This window comes from Calonectris borealis, chromosome 3, assembly GCF_964195595.1.
Source record: "Calonectris borealis chromosome 3, bCalBor7.hap1.2, whole genome shotgun sequence".
NCBI lineage: Eukaryota > Metazoa > Chordata > Aves > Procellariiformes > Procellariidae > Calonectris > Calonectris borealis.
This window is the reverse complement of record NC_134314.1, coordinates 72,722,219-72,741,499: the sequence shown is the minus strand read 5'-3', so window position 1 is coordinate 72,741,499 and position 19,281 is coordinate 72,722,219. Positions and strand designations below refer to the sequence as shown.

Here is a 19,281-nt window from a genome sequence, read left to right as displayed (position 1 = left end):
CGCACGCCGAACGTAACCTGCAAAACTTACTTCTCCCTAAGCAGGTGTGTGCTTTAGCACACAAAATATGTGCAAGGCAGCTGTTTGAAGGGGGGGTGTGTGGTGTTGTTGTTTTTTTTTTTTTAAGATGCATAGATTGTCATAAAGGACCTTCAAGGCTCTGTTGCAAAGCCACTTGTTTTATTTCTGTGTAGGTTTCCTTGGTTTTTCCTTCAAGTAAAGGAAAAATCTCCCCCCCAAAAAAAAGAAATTCAGTGAATAGGTGTCTGGTAGTGTTAGGACTATCACAGTGAAAGCAGAGAATTCATTGATCAGGAACTGGAGGAGGTGTTGTCTTGATGTCATCGTCTTTATCTTGCACACGTGTTAGCTGCTAGTTTGACAAAACCTGAATATATGTAAACCTTTCCTCCCCATGCAGAGTGAAGATTTCCATATATATACGCAGTACTGTACCAACTACCCAAGGTAGGAATTCTGGGTTCCCTTTCTTCATCTGTCCCTTGGCCAGTTTATGTAATGCAAGTTACAGTCTGTACAAAAAAAATCAGCTTCGAGGCGTTTACCTTTTTTGTGGAAAAAAAAAAAAAAAAAAAAATTAAAAAAAACCCCAAAAATGAAATATGCTCATCTGAAATTTTGTTTTGACTATTCTTGTCATTCATTCCTATTATCCTCCTTGAAAATGATGGTCTTATTCTGCAGTGCTCCAAATATATAATTCCCAGTAAGAGAGTGGTCGCATGTCAAGCGAAAACATAACTGAATGCACAAGATAAAAAAAACCCCAACAGAAACAGCAGTGATTGGATTAGGAAACTGCTGCTCCCTTTTACAAGGGAAGAAAGAAACAATTCTTGACTTTACCTTCAGACTAATGGAGACAGTGTGTCTTAAAGCTATGTATTGATGTTTCCAGGTCGGTGGCTGTGTTGACAGAGTGCATGAGGAACAAGGCGCTGGCCAAGTTCTTCAGAGAGCGGCAAGAAGCCCTGCAGCATTCTCTGCCCCTGGGCTCCTATCTCTTGAAACCTGTCCAGCGCATCCTCAAATACCACCTGCTTTTGCACGTAAGCACCCATTAGAAATGTATTTAGTTTAGAACTGCTGCACGTCGATGTTCCTGCCTCCGGTACAAGGCTTGACGGTTAGAAAGGTTCTGGGGTTTCCTTAAATGCTCTTTCTTTTGGGAGTTTTTGATTTCTACATGTGGAAACTCTTTCTGTCTTCGTCACTTCACAACATATGCACATATTTGGAGTGGGGAATTTATGGTAATTGTTTTAGACACATTTAATCAGTCTGTCCGTCCAAATAATTAGCTTTTTTTTTTTTAAAAAAAACTGGTCTGTAATTCTGAAGTTGTTTGAAAGATTCTTGTCATGATTAAACACTTTTGTACACAAATTTATTGTTCCATTGAAAAATGGCATTTTTCCCCATGTTGCAATGCTGGGGGTGGTTGAAAGAAGGACTAAATACACATAAACATCCCGATTGGTAAGAATTTTGTGGAGAGGAATGACTGAGGAAGTGGGAACTCTTTCCATATTCGGTGAATTGAGTTAAGCAAGTTTCGGAAATTCCTGCTTTATTGTTAACGTTTTCCACATATGTTTCCTATTAAAGAGTCATGTTCTAGTGAAGTGCAAAGACACTGATCCTTATTTAAAATGTCTGGTGCTTTTCTGCTCTCCAACTGTAAAGTAATGCCCAGTGTAATTCCATCAGGGTTTTGTAAGAGTGTAGATATGTTCTGCATTTTAAAAAAGCCATTAAATGCTGAAGGAATTTCTGAAATCCTTCTTCTGAAAAGGTCTCCTGTCAGCGTGCTGCGCTCTCTTTCTGTGCCTCTCTGCTCACATCAGCTGCTGCAAGTATAGTTGCTGCTAAACTGACCGTAAAGGCTTGGCTTTGTTAGTCATCTTGTGTTAATCAAATTGATAACAACATGCAATAGTAACAAAAGCAGGAACGTTGCATTTGAGTGATCACAATGCAAAGACAAAGTAGTACAGATAAAACCAACATATTGCGTCCGGCTGGGAAAATTCATTTAGAAATAACAGAACTTTTTTCCCCCGTCGTAGGAAATAGAAAACCACCTTGACAAGGACACTGAGGGCTATGATGTGGTGCTGGATGCCATAGATACAATGCAGAGAGTGGCATGGCATATAAATGACATGAAGAGGAAACATGAACATGCCATCAGGCTCCAAGTGAGTTCCCAAAGAGATTTTATGGGTGTTTGTGAGCTGTTTTTGTCAATATGTATGCCATTAACATTTTTCAGCTTATCTTTTCTTTTAATCTTTGTCAGTCATAATTTAGACTCCTGTTGAGTATGCCTGTGGCTGTTTGATCTTAGGAACCACGGTCGTAGCTGCTGCAGGAAAATCTCAGACATCTCTACCCTACAAGCAGCATCCTGTAAAGCATTTATTTTGCAGTAATGTGGAACTTAAGATAACTTTTCTTTCTTCCTTTCCCTCAATTGTACAGCACTGCTGTACAACCCTAGGGCATGGCTTTGTTCAGAAATCCTGTGGTTTCCGATTTCTCCCCTTTGTGCTGATTAATTTTGTTTTGAGGCGTTTCTTGTGCTGCTTCTTCTTTAAGTACTTTCCTCTTGGGCTTTTGAAGACTCATTATCAGTTGCTTTGTGAAAAGTGTAAACCTAGAAACATGATAGTTAGAAAAAGGTTAACTTTACTGCAAATGAAGAATTTTTGAGGAGAAAACAAAAGCTACACCCTGAGTAACTTTTGGCATCGAGAGCAAGCTCTTTTGTAGACTTTTTACAGGTCTTTCATTCTGTTTCAAACTTCCCAGTGAATCACAATTTTACGTTATGTTTTCATCAGCGATATTTATATTGCTTTAAGAAAATTGGGGGGATTTTTTTAGTTTATAAAAGGAGTAATAGGCTTATACCATTCCAGAAATCTACATCATGTTATTCTTTGTCCCTTTTTTCTTTTTAACATAAATGCAACTTATTGGCTCTAATTTTTTGTGATTTTGTTGTTGTTGTTGTTTACATGTAGGGAGAATGGGGTTACACTTGATAATGTCTTGCCTGCAGCAGTGTAACCTTTGCCACACATTGCTGGAAATGCACGCTAATGACTTTTAACAACAGCCTGCTGTAAATCTGAGTAATGATAACCAGTAATATTTGGCAATAGAGAGGGTTAAATGCTTTTGGAAAAAAAGCATAATTTTTTTTCAATTTATTGAGCTCAGCTGGCAAATGTATGGGGTTGTGGAAAATGTTTATGTTCATAGTTACCCTTTAAAAAGTAAAATCTGTTTCTGCAGCCATAAGAATAGGTCTTCTGTGGGCTATCACACTGCCGTTCAGTCTGTAATGCTGCAAGTACTGCGACAGCAGTTCCTGCGCAAAGTCTCCCTCCACAGTGGTGGACTGGATCCCTGTGCTGTGCCCTGACTTATTTACAGGTTCTTGGAGAGATCTGATAAAATGCAATTTTTTTCGTTTATTATGTTTAATTTTTTTTTTAATAACAGTCTTGTGTATAGTCCAAAGTGTGCTGCATTGGGATTTTCTTCCTGTGAATGCTCTGGGCTGCATTTGTGCTTCAAATGTACTGAGATGTTTTCTAGCTGAATGCTCTATTAAAGTGTAATGTCCTAGAGAGACCAGCCTAGGGTGAGGAAATCTGTCCCTGCTTTGCTAATGCTGCCAGGTTTAAAGTCCAATGGATGCTTTTAAAGATTTCCCTAGTTAAGGTTTAGTCTGCTTTTACAATTTGCTGTCCTGTGCTTAAGTCCTATGTCATTGCCACTGACAGAAAAAACGAGCAACTCAAGGAAACAAGAATAGCCATAGCTGAGTGACACAGGCTTGTGAAGATGTTCTTAGATGTTTCTCCAGCCTTTTTTTTCTTAAGTAATAAATACGGTGAGAAGTATCTATGGTATGTATACAAATAATTAAAAATAAAAATAAATCTTGATCTTCAAATGATCAGTTGACCAAATTACTTCTGGTCCTTTAGTCTTCTGAGAAACATCCCTTCAATCTGAACACCTCACAGAAGTATCTTCTGTGCTGGGCCTACAGGACACAGCATTATAATTCACTCAGTGAGGGACCATACAACTTCAGGAGGATACCCAGGGTGAGAGGGAAATGTTAAGAGGGATCCGGAGAGGGGAGCAGGGACGAGAGAGACTGATGACTGAATTACAGACCACTTTCCATCTCTGCAAGTCCGGGGAGATGAGGGTGTGCTCTTTCATTACAGGCTGCCCCAGGGAGCTCAGGGCTCTTTGCTGGGTCCACGCAGAGGCAGTAACCAGTACTCAGGAGGACATGTTTTAGTCTGGGCTTAGCAATAGGCCTCCAAGCACCTGGCTGCACATGACCTAGCAACCTCAGTACTGGTGCGTGGTGACTTTCCACCGTTGGATGTTGAACGTTATGTAGGAGAGTGGGAATGGCCTCAGCAGGTTGTCTGAGTCTTCATTTCAGTAAGATCTCTGAAATGAACGTTGGTTTTTCTTCTTTGATCTATTGCAGGAGATACAGAGCTTGCTCACTAACTGGAAAGGGCCAGACCTCACGAGTTACGGGGAGCTGGTGCTGGAAGGAACATTTCGCATTCAGCGAGCCAAAAATGAGCGCACCTTGTTCCTCTTTGACAAGCTGCTGCTCATTACAAAAAAGAGAGATGAAATGTTTGCATACAAAGCTCACATACTGGTACGTCGTAGAGCAGGTGGTAATGCGCTGTCTCCGGGTCTCCCCAAAACTCCTGCATGATTCACATCGTTTCCTCCCTTTGTTACAGTGTGGGAACCTGATGCTTGTTGAAGTAATACCAAAGGAACCACTTAGCTTTAGCGTCTTCCACTACAAAAATCCCAAGATGCAACATACTGTCCAGGTATAACAGAAACCTCCCTGCCCACTGGGTAACCTGACTGATAACCGTGTGCTATTCCTGACCCTGCATTAGGGGGTGCAGTAATGCATTTTCTCATGCTGCTACAATTTTTTTATCAGGCAAAGTCGCAGCAAGACAAGCGCCTTTGGATCCTTCACTTGAAGAGGTTAATTCTAGAAAATCATCCTGCTAAAATTCCTGCCAAGGTAAAGGTTAAAAAAACCCACAAAACATCTCCTTGTGTGTGTACTAACTTAAAGCAATCTTGTTAGCCTCAAGATGCATGGCAATTTACAGAAAGTTTAGACTCCAGGCAGCTAATTAACAAGTTGTTTCCTTAAGTCTTTAAAAGTTCCTCAAAATTAAGGAAAAGTGGGAAAGTTCCGCTATAGGGACCTACAGGGCTTGGTACAGGAGCAGAAGAATTTAACTGGGATAGCAGCATTGCTGTCCATATTAGAATTTGCCTGCTAGGGTATGTGTAACAGGGATGCAATGTTAGAAAGCTTGACTATTAGAGCATACCTTAGCTCGATACTGTCTCTCTGCACAACACTGAGGTACGCTAATTGCAGCATGTGTGGACCTTACCAATCTAATTTTAATCTGTCTTGGTTAGATATCATATCAGTGAGGCCATGGGCAGCACACACTTCACTTTACAAGTACACACACCCATCCTGAACCCTGCATCCTTAGCTGGGACATCTAGGCCCTTTTTGGTAAGATAGCTAGCAAGCTTTATGCCAGAGAAAATGAGGCACTGATATCATATTCATAGCTGTAATGTCTTGGAGTAGGGAAACCTGGTCTTTTTATTTATGAAATCCTGTCTTAGAGCTCCAGGTGATGTTTCCCAGTTGTTGTAACAATTGCACCTCTCAAAGAGTTAACCCAAGTTAACTTTTGCCATGGCACAGCAGCCCCTGACTCATGTGGAAGCAGGATTTTTTTTCTGATTTTTTTTTTCCACTGAGTTACTGCTTCTTTTTTTTAGTATTAGTTTCACTGATCAGTTTCCCTGACTTTTTTTCACTGAGTTTTATGCCATAATGGCTAAAAAATGTTACCTGTGACTGACATACACAGTGCTGTACTAACTCACATTTTCAACAGTTCAACAAAAAGAGAATTATGGGAGGAAAAAGCCATAGCAGTTGCTATTACTAATTGTCCTCTTATCTTTTTGTTGGCAGAGTTTATCAAAGGTATAATGTTTATGCTGGTATCCATGCTTACAATGTAAATACTCATTGCAGTTTATAGGTTTTAAAAAAAAATAATACAACATGATCTCAGCTTTTGTATCAAGATTTTTTTCTTACTTCTTACTGGATTTTTTTTTAATCTGTGGAAGAAAGAAACCTGTAACCAAAAATATAATGTCATTTTCTGCTCAGAGAAATAATTTCACTTGAGAAAGGAAAAGTCTAACCAAAGAAATCTCTGAGGTTGTCTGCACTTTTTTTTTTTTTTTTTTTTTTGACAAACCGGCAGTTGCTAGTTATGAGACTTCTCTCTGCCAGTTTTTGGAGGATTTAATAGTAGTCCACATGTGACGCCTGGTGGAAAATTACCGAACTGCACCTGTAGAAGGGCAAGCAGATTACATAGGATATTTTAGTTTAGTTTATTTTCTTACTTATTAGCTGATATGCTTGATAAAAAATCCAGATTATTTTTCCTATTTAAAAAAAGTGACAAATTTTAAGCAATGATGAGACGCTTTTTGTCCTGGTTCAATCTTACTTAAACCAAATGATGATTTTATTTTTTTAATAGCTGTTCCTCAAGGAAACTCTTAAAGAAAGCAAGGTTGATAGTGTTTTCTGCACCAACAACTTCAGAGTTGAAAAATAATGAAGGAGTTAAACGATTTGATTTTTAGGGAGGAAATGTTCTGTGAATCACAAAAAAAAAAGGTGATTCCCAGATACGAGGGCCAGTTTTGTGCCGACCCCAACTATATTCATTAGTTCAAAAATTAAACTTGCTATTGTTTACATATAAACTGACTACTATCTGTAATATGCAACGTAATTTGTCCTTCTACTTACAGTTTGACTTTTTCATTTGTTACTTTCTCTTCCAGGCCAAGCAGGCAATTCTAGAAATGGATGCCATACGTAAGTTGGTTCTTTTTCACTTTTGTTTTAAAAAAAGAATAAAACCATCTTCAAAAGTTTGGCTTTAACTGTTGGTTTCATCTGAGATGGAAGAAGGCCGGGCTTATGTTCTTTGAATCATGACCTTGCTGGAAAGCCCAAAATTGAGTGCAGATCCTGTGGAGCTCTGTAGGCATCGGGCTGACTGATCTGCAACCAACAAGTTATGTCTCATGGTGAGCACGGAAGAGGCAGATAAGACCTTCTGTAAACACTGGCCACTCTCTTTTGCTTACTCCATGCTGACTAAATGTATGATCTTCCGTGGGTTGTAGCATAAACCCCTTCCGGCTAGTACCCACTGAAGGGCTAGCAATAAGCAACCGCAGCTTGAAGAAGTATGTAGCAGTGTATGACTTCGTCGTGCTGGCAAACCTAGAGGACAGCGAGGCTTGTGCTTATGTCTGAAGAGTTTACCTGTGTGTGTCCCAGGAGCCAGCATTAGAGAGCACATGTGATGCTGCTGTCTGTGCTCTGAGTGCAGTCCCATCTGCACGGTCCCTGCTGCTGCATCTTCTGCTTGCTGCCTTTGCTGGTGCAAGCTGCATGAGCCCTTCATGTTGCCAGTGATTCCTAGCGGTGTAGGGAAACGAGAACAATAGTCCCACGATATAAACGCTGAGGAAGTCTTGGGGTAAAGCAGGCTTATTATTTATTTACGTAGTTGTTGTTGTAGAGAATTGGTCAGGAAGGCTCTGCCTGAGAAACTGGCAAGCAAACACGATGCTGGTGGATAAATGTTGCTGGGTTAGCCGTCTGGAGCAAGGCACAACTAAGTGGGCAAAGCGTTTCCATGGCTGGGTGTTAACAGCTACCCTACAGCAGCATGTCTTGCTTGTGTTGCTTCAGGCTCTGATGAAGTGCCGCTATATCAGTCATAAAAGGACGATGGCACTGCCTCCGAAGAGAGCTGCCCAGGCGTGTGAAGTGACACCCTTGTCACTCTCTTATTCCTTGTGCCTCTGCTTGTTCCACAGATCACCCAGGCTTCCACTATAGCCCCGAGGGAGAAATGAAATCATCGTACCAGCCTAAAGAAGGCACTGCTCCTCACAGAGTGAGAAGGAAATCAGGTGAATAAACTCCTTTACCACCAAGATGACAAAAAGAAAAACAAGCAGTGTGGTTTAGGTTTGGGTGAGGCTGGGCACATGGAATCGGTCTTTAACCTGCACTCCATGCAGGTTTAACATGGCACAGTATCTCTCAGATATGGGTGGAGCATCTTATTAACCATTTGTTGTTTTTGCGATTTATTTTTTTATCCACTGTTTGCATTTAATTTCATAGATAAACATTCCTAATGGTGGATGCATAAAGAACAGTTGGTACTTTCTAATGTATAAAAGAATGCATATGCAGGAAAGCCAGTCATTAAATCTGACATTTCTCCCCCCGACTCCCCACGAAATAATTACTGTCTCAGAAGTGGTTCCATCCTGATTATGAGAGGCTTGTTATTTCAAAACATGATTGCTATCTTTACTTAGTGTAATGTCTGCCTTATGGATAATAGAGATTTGAGAGGTGGTGGTGCTGACTTTGGGTTTTTTTCCCTCCTAGCTCAAACATACATCCATAATTACTGTTAGTTTCCTCTTGAAGCTACTACCAATAGACATTGCAGACTTCATATTGCAGTCACTGTGTTCCCCTCTTCGCTACTTAAAGACCTTTCCAATTTGGAGTGTGTAACATTGTGTATTGGGAATGACTTAAACAAGGTTCATGAGAGTATTGATGTAGTGATTTATCATACAGCAGCATTTGTGTCTGAAAAACAATCAAGTTTTAATTACTTTTCAGGCATCTTCCTTTGTTTCTGAGATGAAGGATTGCATTGGTGCTGCTTTACCTGTAAAAGGAATAATACAAAATACTGATCAAATGGCCTCCTATGTAACGTTCAGCTACTTACACTTTTAAAGCCCTGCTAAGCTGTTGGTATCTCATACATATTTCTAATAGGAAACCTCCAGCAACTTAGAGCAATAACAGAGATGACCAAGTCTTTTGAAAGCAGGAATCTTATCTGGGATAAAAATTTACATGTGACTTGTTGTATGGGGGGCAGCTGCTATTACATTAAGAAACATGTATGCTCTTTGGTAACAGCTGTAGGTTTGACACTTCAACAAATATTTTTTTGTGGGGAAATTGGGTGATTAACAAATGAAAATCTGGCTTCCCTGCTTAGGCTCAGAAGCTTAAATTTTGGTATCCGTGTTATAAAAAGTTGGCTAAGATGCCCATAGCTTTCTTCGGGATGCTGGAGTGCTTAAACATGATGTTGTCTTTTTCAGAACCCTCATCTAGAGTCCATAAAGTTTTGAAGTCAAACGGTAAGCTACTTCATCTACTGTTTATCGTCCCAGTGCTTCTGTACTTTGTAGAACAAGTAAAGATGGATCCTTTTCTCCTGTAACTTTCCCTAAAAACATTGTGGGGTGGGGGGTGGGGAGGAGGAGGAAGTGTGCAAAGAAAACAAAACGTTAGTCTTTAAATCTAATGTTTCTGCTTTTCCACACTTGGGTTCTGGTCCTGTAAATATCCTAGCAACTGGGAACTGAACACACAGAGTCTTGGCCATTGTGAGTAGTTGCTCATGTCATATCAGTGTTGCAATATCAGGACCTCAGGTGGAACTGTGGTAAAGCTCACGCTGTCTCTCTGTTTTATCAGAGACCCTATAGTCTGTTTGCTCAATTGCTGCTGCATTTAACCCCCTTTTTGGAATTCGTAATTGGGATATTATTGTAGCATTAAAACGGGCATAGACTGACACCGGTTTGATTATTCACTTATGATGAAATATATATTTCTGTTTTCAGATATAAGTCCAGATATGCAGAAGGTAAGCCATTTCTTATATTTCTTGTTTTAGCACATTCGAATGACTTGGAGCACAGTATTTACTGTAGAATCTGCATCTTCTTGGCTGTGTTCATTTTAAGAACGGAAACAAAACCATAAATGTTGTTTAGCATCTCCAGTAAGATTACTGGAATGAAAGCAATAGAAATATAGCTAACTATTTCAGGAATATCTAATAAAGAAAAAACAACTGATCCACATATTGTTGTACTTTATAATACAGTACAATCCATTACTAATGCTATAGAGTACTTAAAAATACCATTATAATCACAGAAGTGCTGTGTATAAAGACAGTGTTTATTCTTTGGAGCGTATTGTCTTTGCATTTATGAAATAAGACTGGAAAGTTTCATCTTATTCTGATATATATATATCATATATATAAATCATGATATATGACCAATCAGAGCAGATACAGCTTAAGCAGATGGAAGTGAGGATTTCTGATTTTTACATTTTCTGTAAGAATCTGTAATGAAGTTCCCAGTGCAGTTTGAAAGTCTCATGTTGAATTTCAGGTCTTAGGGTTTTATTTGAGATGGAATTTAAAGTGGGGGTGTGTGGAAGAGTTACAAACAGGGTACATTAGATGTGACTTCACCGGAATGCCATCACACTGAAGCCAATGATTGGGGTAGGGGGTTTTGCATATATTTTTTTCAGTTCTAAATATTCTATGGAAAAATACTGATTGTTCTACTAATTTGTTTTACTAATTTCTTTATAAATCTCATTTCAGTGCAGCTAACTGAACGTAGCTTAAACGTTGCCTATAAGTCTGATGTAAAACAGTGTCTTACTAAGATATATAATCTCTATAAACTTCTAATCAAAGTTTCGTGGTCTTTTTTTTAAGCGCATCAGTATTGAAGGAGCCCTATTATCTCAAGCCACCAAGCTAGGATCAAATGAAGCCCTGCTGAATTCTAGGAAGAAGGTTCCATTGGAACCCAGTGGGCTGGAGAGCCAATTTCAAGAGTCCATTGAGCCAGCCTACAGCAGTGATCAGGACGAAAATCTTCAGACTTCTGCTATGGAACAGATTGATGCTGATGATGAAGAAGAGTCTGAACAGGTAGGAAAAAGAAGGGGAAAAATAAAATCCTTTTTTCCTGGGGAGGATGGAAGAGGGATTAAAATTATCTGTAAAACAGCAAGGAGGCAGGAATGTGTTACAAGTGTTTACAACTTTCTCTCCTGAGAAATATTGTTATTTAGACCTCACACAACACTCTCTTGCATTTTAACAGAGAAGATGTAAAATTAGCCCCTGTACAGAGGAAGAAATCCCCACTGCTTGAAAGAGATTTTAATTAGTCCTTTGCAATCCTCAAGTCTAGTTCTGACAGAAAGCTGTTGCTTTTACCTGTTGCGCACAGCTGACCTTTCCTTGCTTCTCCGGCCGATGCCGTGAAAGAAACCTTTTCAGGCCACGTGCAGAGACAGTGCCTTCAGGTCTCCAAAGCAAGGACTTGAATATTAAGTTAAGATTCGGGCACTGCCACATGTGATGTGATGTTTCTTGACCTGTGGGCTGCTGGCAATAGCTAGGAATATGTGAACTTTAATATGAGAAGTTGTGAGTAGGATTTCCGAAAATGAGAATCTTTTTCTGTTACTACTGCACAAGTGGAAGTTTTCCCCACTCTGCGTGATGTTTCCACACATATGTAGTTCTTCTGAAAGACTAAAACCCCGGCTTTGAAATGTACCTGTATTAAAGAATCTAGATTTTCAGTTTGTTTGGCTTAGTTGATGCTGAGGTCATATCCTTGTGTGGTCCATTTATTTTGTGAATTATCCAAAACCTATTATTGAAATTCTTTTTGAAGCTTACTGCGCATTTCCTCTTTGAAATTACACTATTTGCATTGTAAATCTTTGATAAAATAGTATCTCATATCAATGTAGTGCAGTGTCTCTTCCTGACATGAGTAAGTGCAAAAGAATGAGTAAGTGCAAAAGAATACCACTATAAAAATGTATAATAGTAGCTTAGTGTTTCATCCTAGGTGTGGCAATGATGCCTTCTCAGATTCCTCCCGTTCCCACTACGCGTGCTCTTCACTCTGAGTTAATCTGGATGCTGCCCAACATGTAACATTCTGGCCTTCTGTTTGTTGGGTTTTTTTCTGGGAAGTTGGATGACAGCATATTTTTTAGTTTAGACCTCTTTCTGGTTTTCAAGACGGCATGTGACAGTGAGACTATTCCCTCCCCTTTTTAAAACAAAAAAAAACTTTGAAAATTGAATTTTTATGTGACCACCTTCCTCCATCCTCCCTTTTTCTTTGGTGTGACAACCTCCTTCCATAAGCCCTTTCCCGTGTCCAGTTTCTATGTATTCTTTTACATCTATATTTTTATACACAGATGCTGGTTTCAATCCCTTTTGACAAGCTGTATGAATTGATATCATTTAATTGGTTGTTGTAAACAAAGTTTTCTAGGCTCTGAATCATTCTTGTGGCAGTGCTCTGACTACTCATGAGCATTTTGTCCTCCCTGTGTTGATACCTGGCCTGTTCTAGCTGCTAGTAATTCTTCTGAACAAGACTGTACAAAGAACTGTAGATTTTATTACCCCTCACTTGCTCTTTTCTTTTAAATCACAGGGAGTGCAGCAAAACTCACTGCAGAAGTCAAAAGGGGGAAGAAAAAGACTTAATAGTCAAGCTGCTGAAAATGTTGAAAAACGGAGAAGTGTTAATCTCAACAAGTGTGAAACGCAGGTATATAACTTTTTTTTATTTCTATTTTGCTATGCATCATAGATATGTCAAAGAAATCTGTTTTTTCTAGGTAGACAGAGAAGTCATCTTCTGTTTATGTTGTATTAATATTCATGTCATTGAAATATTCATCTGTATGATCAAAGACTATTCTTTTTGAGGCAGGGAAAAAACCCAACTAACCAAGCCAATCAGCATTAACTTAAGCCAAAAGGAATTATCTTTCTCTCTCTTTCCCAACGTCTGGCCAGGAACATCTAGAGCATCCTTCATGTTAGCATTAACAGGCATGTGGCCTTGCTGTAAATTAGATCTGCTAGCTGAGCTGGATGAAAACTTACTCCAAAAAGAAAATGAAATTTTCAGCGGCATGTGCTAGAGAGCATAACATACCTTTCTGCTAGGCAAGGGGAAAGGGAGGAGAACAAAACTTTTGGCACAAGCCCAGAGTTAGATTAGCTTAATCCAACTGTGAAACTGCAGAGTTAGCATAAAAGGTTTAATCTAACTCCTGCCAAACAAATTTGCCTTTAATTACCCATGCGTTAACGTAAGCCAGTGTCTTGTATTTGAAGTGAGATGTTACTAAATGCCAAGAGTGAACTCTGAGCCATGGTAAGGATTAGGAGGCAAAGTAGTCTGGCGTTGCCACCTTGTCTCCCAGCTCTCTAGCAAGGAGCCTGCTCACCCTGCCCATCTCCACGTGACTCCGTGCTGCGGGACACGCTGGTGCTATGGCAGTTCTGTGAACGGAGGGAATCGCTGTGTTATTGCAGGGGATAGGCTAACGTTACCTGCATATTTCAAATCTCCACAGAGCTCCAAGGACCCTTCAGATGAAGAGTCAACCCAGTTGAATACCGATCTTCCATTTTCCTGCACAGCTAGACAGCCACAGTCGCCTAGACAATTCAGCACACCCCAGAGCAACTCGCTAATCATGAATATCCTGGGAGGCAGTACCTCTGTCAGAAACATCTGGACTGACCATCAGATCCGGCAGGCATTGTTTCCCAGCCGGCGTCCACCTTATGAGAATGAAGACGATGAAGACGACTATCAGATGTTTGTACCATCAGTGTCTACATCCAACGCTAGCTCAGCTGTCAGTGGAGAAAGGAGAGGTTCTTCTGGGCGGCCGTGCAGCTGGCACTTGGGGGTAGTGCATCAAAACGGGACTTCCAGCCCGACTCGTCACAAAATTGTTAGGCGGGCCAGTAGTGCTGGTGAAAGTAACACGTGTCCGGCCAGCGCAAGGTATAAAATGGGGGAGCGCAGTTCTCGAAGGGAAGTGAAGAGAGCAGAGCTGAGCAGTATGAATGCGTATCCCGAATCTTCAGAGGAGCTGACCATTGACGATATTGAACATGTTTATGATAATATAAGCTATGAAGACTTAAAGCTGATGGGTCTGACAAGAAGGGAGGAGACAGACCGTGGTCCCCAGAGATCTGCCAGAGACTCTCTCTATGAGGCTGAAAACAAAAGCAGCTTAGATTCACCTTCCAAAAAGAGGACAGCAAATCAAAACAGAGCCTCCATTCGTGCTAGTAGGGATGAGATACTACTCAATAGAGAAGCACCTAATTCAAGCTTGGATGAGCTCAGGATCGTTGAAGACAACATCTATGATACCATAGTGCTTCCAGAAACACCACTGTTGAATTTTAAATGCGACCCCTTAAAATGCTCTAAAAGGCGGAGTTTTCTGGGCCTGGAAAAAGACTTTGCATGTTGTGACAATCTACGGCAGTTTGTTTCTGAAGAGAGTCTCCAGTTCAGTGAAGATGAAAGTCCTTACCATCGTGTTCCTGTCGACAATGACTATTTGAGCTTGGTAGATAGCTCCTCCAACTCGGATTCTCTCTCCCATAAGTCTGCAGCAGATAAACTCTCGGAGGAAGTAGATGAGATTTGGAATGACCTGGAGAACTACATCAAGAAGAATGAAGAAAAGACACGAGACCGTCTCCTTGCAGCCTTTCCTGTTTGTAAAGATGATATGCAGGAAAGGTTGCATGCTGGTAGTACACCTGAACTGTGTAAAGATGTAGAGTACTCACTGTCTACTCTCTCTCTGCCAGAAACTCCTATTTTCCCTAAAACTGTGAAGCCCAGGGCTGCCACCTTAAGCGAGGCTAATCTCAGGCTTGAAGACACTACACCGTGCAAGGAGAACTCTTTTATGAGTCTGAACAGATCTTCCTTCTCCAGTGAGATGCCTTTTGTAGATAGCCCATACGAATCTGCCAATAGTGTTTTGTCCAATGCGCATGCAGAGGGTATGGAGAATGACTTGGCTGTTGTGGATAAAACAAAGAACAGAGTTTTTATGATGGCAAGGCAGTACAGTCAAAAAATTAAGAAGGCTAACCAGCTTTTGAAAGTTAAAAGTCCAGAGCAGGAACAGCCAGCTAGCAGACAACAGAAACTGAAACACAAAGATCTTGCTGCCATTCTGGAGGAGAAGAAGCAAGGTGGTCCTGCTATTGGTATGTCAAAAATATTTCTATACAGATATATTTCTTTAGTAACTTTCAATGGAATTTCTATACTGAATTGGAAGATTATGAATTTTCCCCACCTTACTAGTTGAGTATCAGTATTGCATTTTCTGTGTTAGCACTGAAATAAGTTTTCTGTGACTGCTTCTAACATGAATAGTCCTTTATATCGCAATAAATTCTTGTTGTTACTCGATAAAATTGGGAGTAAATAGTGGGGTAGTGTCAGGGAAGATCAATTCAGCTTAGGCTGGAAATAGAACTTATGCCTGAAGCACTATTGGCCTCTTTACAGAAAAGCAGCTATTTCCTTTAATAGTGTGATCTTCAGAGTTTGACTAAAAAGGTGTATTTTCAGGTATATTCACCTTCTAACAAGTCATGTAGATTTGCTCAGGTACCATCCACATCACACTTATAAGCATAAGGAATGGGGTCAGATAAGAAAGAGCTGGTCGTCCTGCTCTTTCTAATGAATGTGCGAAGTCGTGGATATGCAACAGCTTTGGGGCTATTTTTGTCCATAGTCAACTGAAACAAATTGGAGGCATGGAGCCAGCGGACTCCATGCACTAGAGTGTCATTCTTGCCTTCTTCTGATATTTATAAAAGTCCCTAAATACCTTATTTACCAGGCCATTTTCAGAATGTTCTTTTCCATTTAACGTGAAACAAGCAGCCTATTATTGGAACCATGTGCTACATTGCATCCTGCATGACTGTTCACTGTTGCAAGACATTTTATGCTTCTTTTTTTCAATACAATGTACTGGAATGCAATGCAATGCACGGCTCTTCCGCTGAAGATACTGAGACAGCTGTGAACTTTTCTCTTGACCAATACAAAGCATTTTGGGATTTTTAAATTTTCATGCGACTCGTTGGAATGGAATGCTTGCCTCTGCTAAGTTAATTCTCTCTCTCCTTTCTAGGTGCCAGAATAGCTGAATATTCCCAGCTTTATGACCAAATCGTCTTTAGAGAAAGTTCACCGAAGGTCCAAAAGGAAGACTGGGCCACCCCTCAGGAGCCATCAGCCGGGAGGTTTTCCACACCCGTGGCTGTGTCTCCTTCCCGTTCCCAGGCTGCCAGTGAATGCTCAAGAGCAGAAGATTGGCTTTTGCATTCTACGTACAGTAACGGTGAGCTGGCCGACTTCTCTCCATGGCCTGAATCCCAAGACCCAAAGTCCAAGAGCTCGTATACAGAAGCTGGTACAAAAAGCAATTCAAGGCAGTTGCCATCAGCTGGCTCGGTGCCTTCCCTTCAGATTTCTAACCGTTTGCATGTCCCCGCGCAGAGGTGGAGTGCCATTATAAGCCAACCGAACAAAGAAAATTTACATCAAGATCACATCTATAACTCCCTTGGAAGAAGAGTAAGCAATGTAAAACCACAGGCATACAGCAGGTCGCAGTCATCTTCCTCAATTGTGGTCAACAGGTCTGGAGAATCAATTGTATATCCTAACGAAACGGACAAGAAAAAGCTCCATTCAAATAGGAACTTCCGATTCAACAGCCATCAAACGCCGGGTATTGCTTCGGGGTGTTCGGGGCCTGATACGAGAAAGCAGATCCCTGAAAACTGTTCAGGTATGATTCTGCAGGATTCTCAAAAAGTCCTGAGAGTGAACAGGGCCTCCCCTCTGACGGCACAGATGGCCACTCAGAACTATTTTTCTAATTTCAAAGATACTGAAGAAGGAGAAGGGGATGATGATGACTATGTTGAAATAAAGTCTGAAGATGAGGGATCGGACTTGGAGACTTCTCGGAACCAAACAAGGAAATCGGATCCTAAACTGCGTAACGCAGACGCTGCTCCTTCTGAAACCCTCTGCGGCAAAACTGTCTCTTGTACTCCTGCAAAGTCCACCAGCAGCAAACACGCGCTTACCCCCTATCTGACTGCATACAGTGATTCAGATAAACTGAACGACTACCTGTGGAGAGTACCGTCTCCCAATCAGCAGAATATTGTCCAGTCTTTAAGGGAGAAGTTTCAGTGTCTCAGTTCGAGTAGCTTTGCTTGATGCTTTCAGTAATTTCTAGCTGTACTGCCTTATCATGACAGAGTATATACTAGGACAGTCAGTACTGGCATCATGTATTTCCATAATATTACACAATCCGGCATTGTATCACAGTAATATTGTAAATAGATGTGAAATGTATCTTTTTAAAAATGGTTTAGAATCCTGGAAGTGAAAAAGGCCACGTGCGCACTGTCTGGGGTCTCGCTCCATAGTGCGGGTGGACTTCTCATCTCCTATTTAATCTTTGCATCTCTTCCCTTGTTAGGTGTGATAGCCTTTGATTCTTACCATCGAACCAAGTGTGATGCCATTTGATTCTTAAACCATTTTATCGTGTGGAAACCTTAGTATTTGGACTTTTGAGTGGGTGACCAGTGCTCTGCGTCCAAAATACCCACGTGATTACTCTGGTTACGTATGGGAGCATTTAGCTGAGCAGCTACTCCTGTGGCTGTGCAGATTTCTGAGCAGGGTTCTGGTAATTACACCAACATGCTACGTGTGCAATTGCGCATACTTCTTGCACGTTACTTTTCGACAGACAGATTCCAAGTGTGTGGGACCAATGCATATGCTACGTTACTTTGGAACAGACTTCTTATGTTTTAAACAAAATCTAGTCCTAGTGCTTGTGCGGGATGCCAGACCGGTATCTCTGTGTCTGAAGCCTTTTCTACTTTCTATAGAACTGCATAGTAGGCAGAGGGTGGACAGCAGCAGCTTTTTACATGAAGCTGTGGGTGTGACGCAGTCCTTGCCTGGAGGATGTTCTGGGCAGTGGAAGGGGGGCTCTGCTGCTTGTGAAGATGACTAGACCGGGTTTGGTACCTCCGGTGATCGTGGTGTTTGACATGCAGGCAAAATTTTGAGTATCTTGTAGCACAGAGCCCAGCAGTGGAAAGCCACTGGGTGTGAGTTTGCCAAGTAGCTGTGTTTTTATATGCAGTGGCCTGTGATGTATTCATTCGAGTCCCAAAGTCAGTAACCCCGAGAGAAAACGGGGCTTGGCCAGATGCTTGGGTGAGATGTCAATCCTGCGGTGTGTTTGGCCCGCAGGGTGTTTCAGCGATACCGCTGGTTGAGTTACAAGCTGCCTTCAGCAGGGAATGTATCTCCCGTGGTAGGAAATGATCTTTCCTGGCAGAGAGGGGTAAAATACATATTTTCTAAACCAGCCAGGGCTGAATCTAATCTGATTTATGTACAATGAAAGTGGCTTAAAAATTGAGAATACATTCCATTCTTTTGCAAATAATGTATAGAATAAATGCTGCCATTTACAACAAGAACAGGCTTTCCAATACAATGCGCATTTACTCCCCTTCATCATCGCTGTTGCACAGCTTTGGATTCTGTTACTTGAAAACATTGTAGCTAAAGGAAAGCCTAAACATGTCTACACTAATCATCTTGTGTGACTGTTCTTTTTTGGTGCTTAAATTCTTCAGATTATGTGGATAAAGCCAGTACCGACTTAAACATATCACTAAATAAAGGAGTTTAATTGAAGTACTATTTTTACTAACCACATATTACTCCCCTCAGCTACAGAGCACTGTACTTCCAGAAGGGCCGACTATTTACTATATTGGTTACCGTGAGGAAAGCCTGAAGTTATCAGTGTACAGCTAATTACTTGTAGACTAAGATTTAAGGACTTGAATTTGTTAGGACGGATTAAATTATTTACCACACGTATCTTGCATTGGCTCTAGGAGTTATTATTTTGAGGGCTGGTTGGTCATGGTAGTTACTAGCTCGTACCACAGGGATACTTGTTACAGTCAGTGCATCCACTGTGATAGGACCTGCATCTATCTAGTAAAATCCGACTGAGAAATAATGTTGTACATATTTAAGATGCCATAGCAGAGCCCGTATTTATTTAATATAGCTTGTACAGTACTGTAAATACGAATAGAAGTTAAATCTGTGCTTTACCCACGCACGTCTAGATTTGTTTAAACGGCCGGGGGAATGCTGTTCAACTCGCATCTCATGCAATCAGTGGAGTTGGGAAGAGGCAGGGGGGAACCCAAACCAAACAAA

The 19,281-nt window shown here is 40.9% G+C and overlaps 1 protein-coding gene across 2 annotated transcripts in view; it reads left to right on the top strand.

Annotated features, from left to right (window-relative positions):
- The window catches only part of PLEKHG1 (pleckstrin homology and RhoGEF domain containing G1), a 141,933-nt gene extending 123,003 nt beyond the window's left edge, over window positions 1-18,930 (top strand). For both annotated transcript variants that reach the window (XM_075146169.1, XM_075146168.1), the window contains exons 7-20: window positions 422-468; window positions 920-1,070; window positions 2,091-2,222; window positions 4,550-4,732; window positions 4,821-4,916; window positions 5,036-5,122; window positions 7,009-7,042; window positions 8,059-8,154; window positions 9,385-9,423; window positions 9,913-9,935; window positions 10,815-11,033; window positions 12,574-12,690; window positions 13,508-15,182; window positions 16,127-18,930. In XM_075146169.1, the coding sequence (XP_075002270.1) occupies window positions 422-468; window positions 920-1,070; window positions 2,091-2,222; window positions 4,550-4,732; window positions 4,821-4,916; window positions 5,036-5,122; window positions 7,009-7,042; window positions 8,059-8,154; window positions 9,385-9,423; window positions 9,913-9,935; window positions 10,815-11,033; window positions 12,574-12,690; window positions 13,508-15,182; window positions 16,127-17,229 (4,002 nt within the window). In that variant the 3' untranslated portion in view covers window positions 17,230-18,930. The remainder of the gene's footprint in view (window positions 1-421; window positions 469-919; window positions 1,071-2,090; window positions 2,223-4,549; window positions 4,733-4,820; window positions 4,917-5,035; window positions 5,123-7,008; window positions 7,043-8,058; window positions 8,155-9,384; window positions 9,424-9,912; window positions 9,936-10,814; window positions 11,034-12,573; window positions 12,691-13,507; window positions 15,183-16,126) is intronic.
- The last annotated feature ends 351 nt before the right edge of the window (window positions 18,931-19,281 follow it).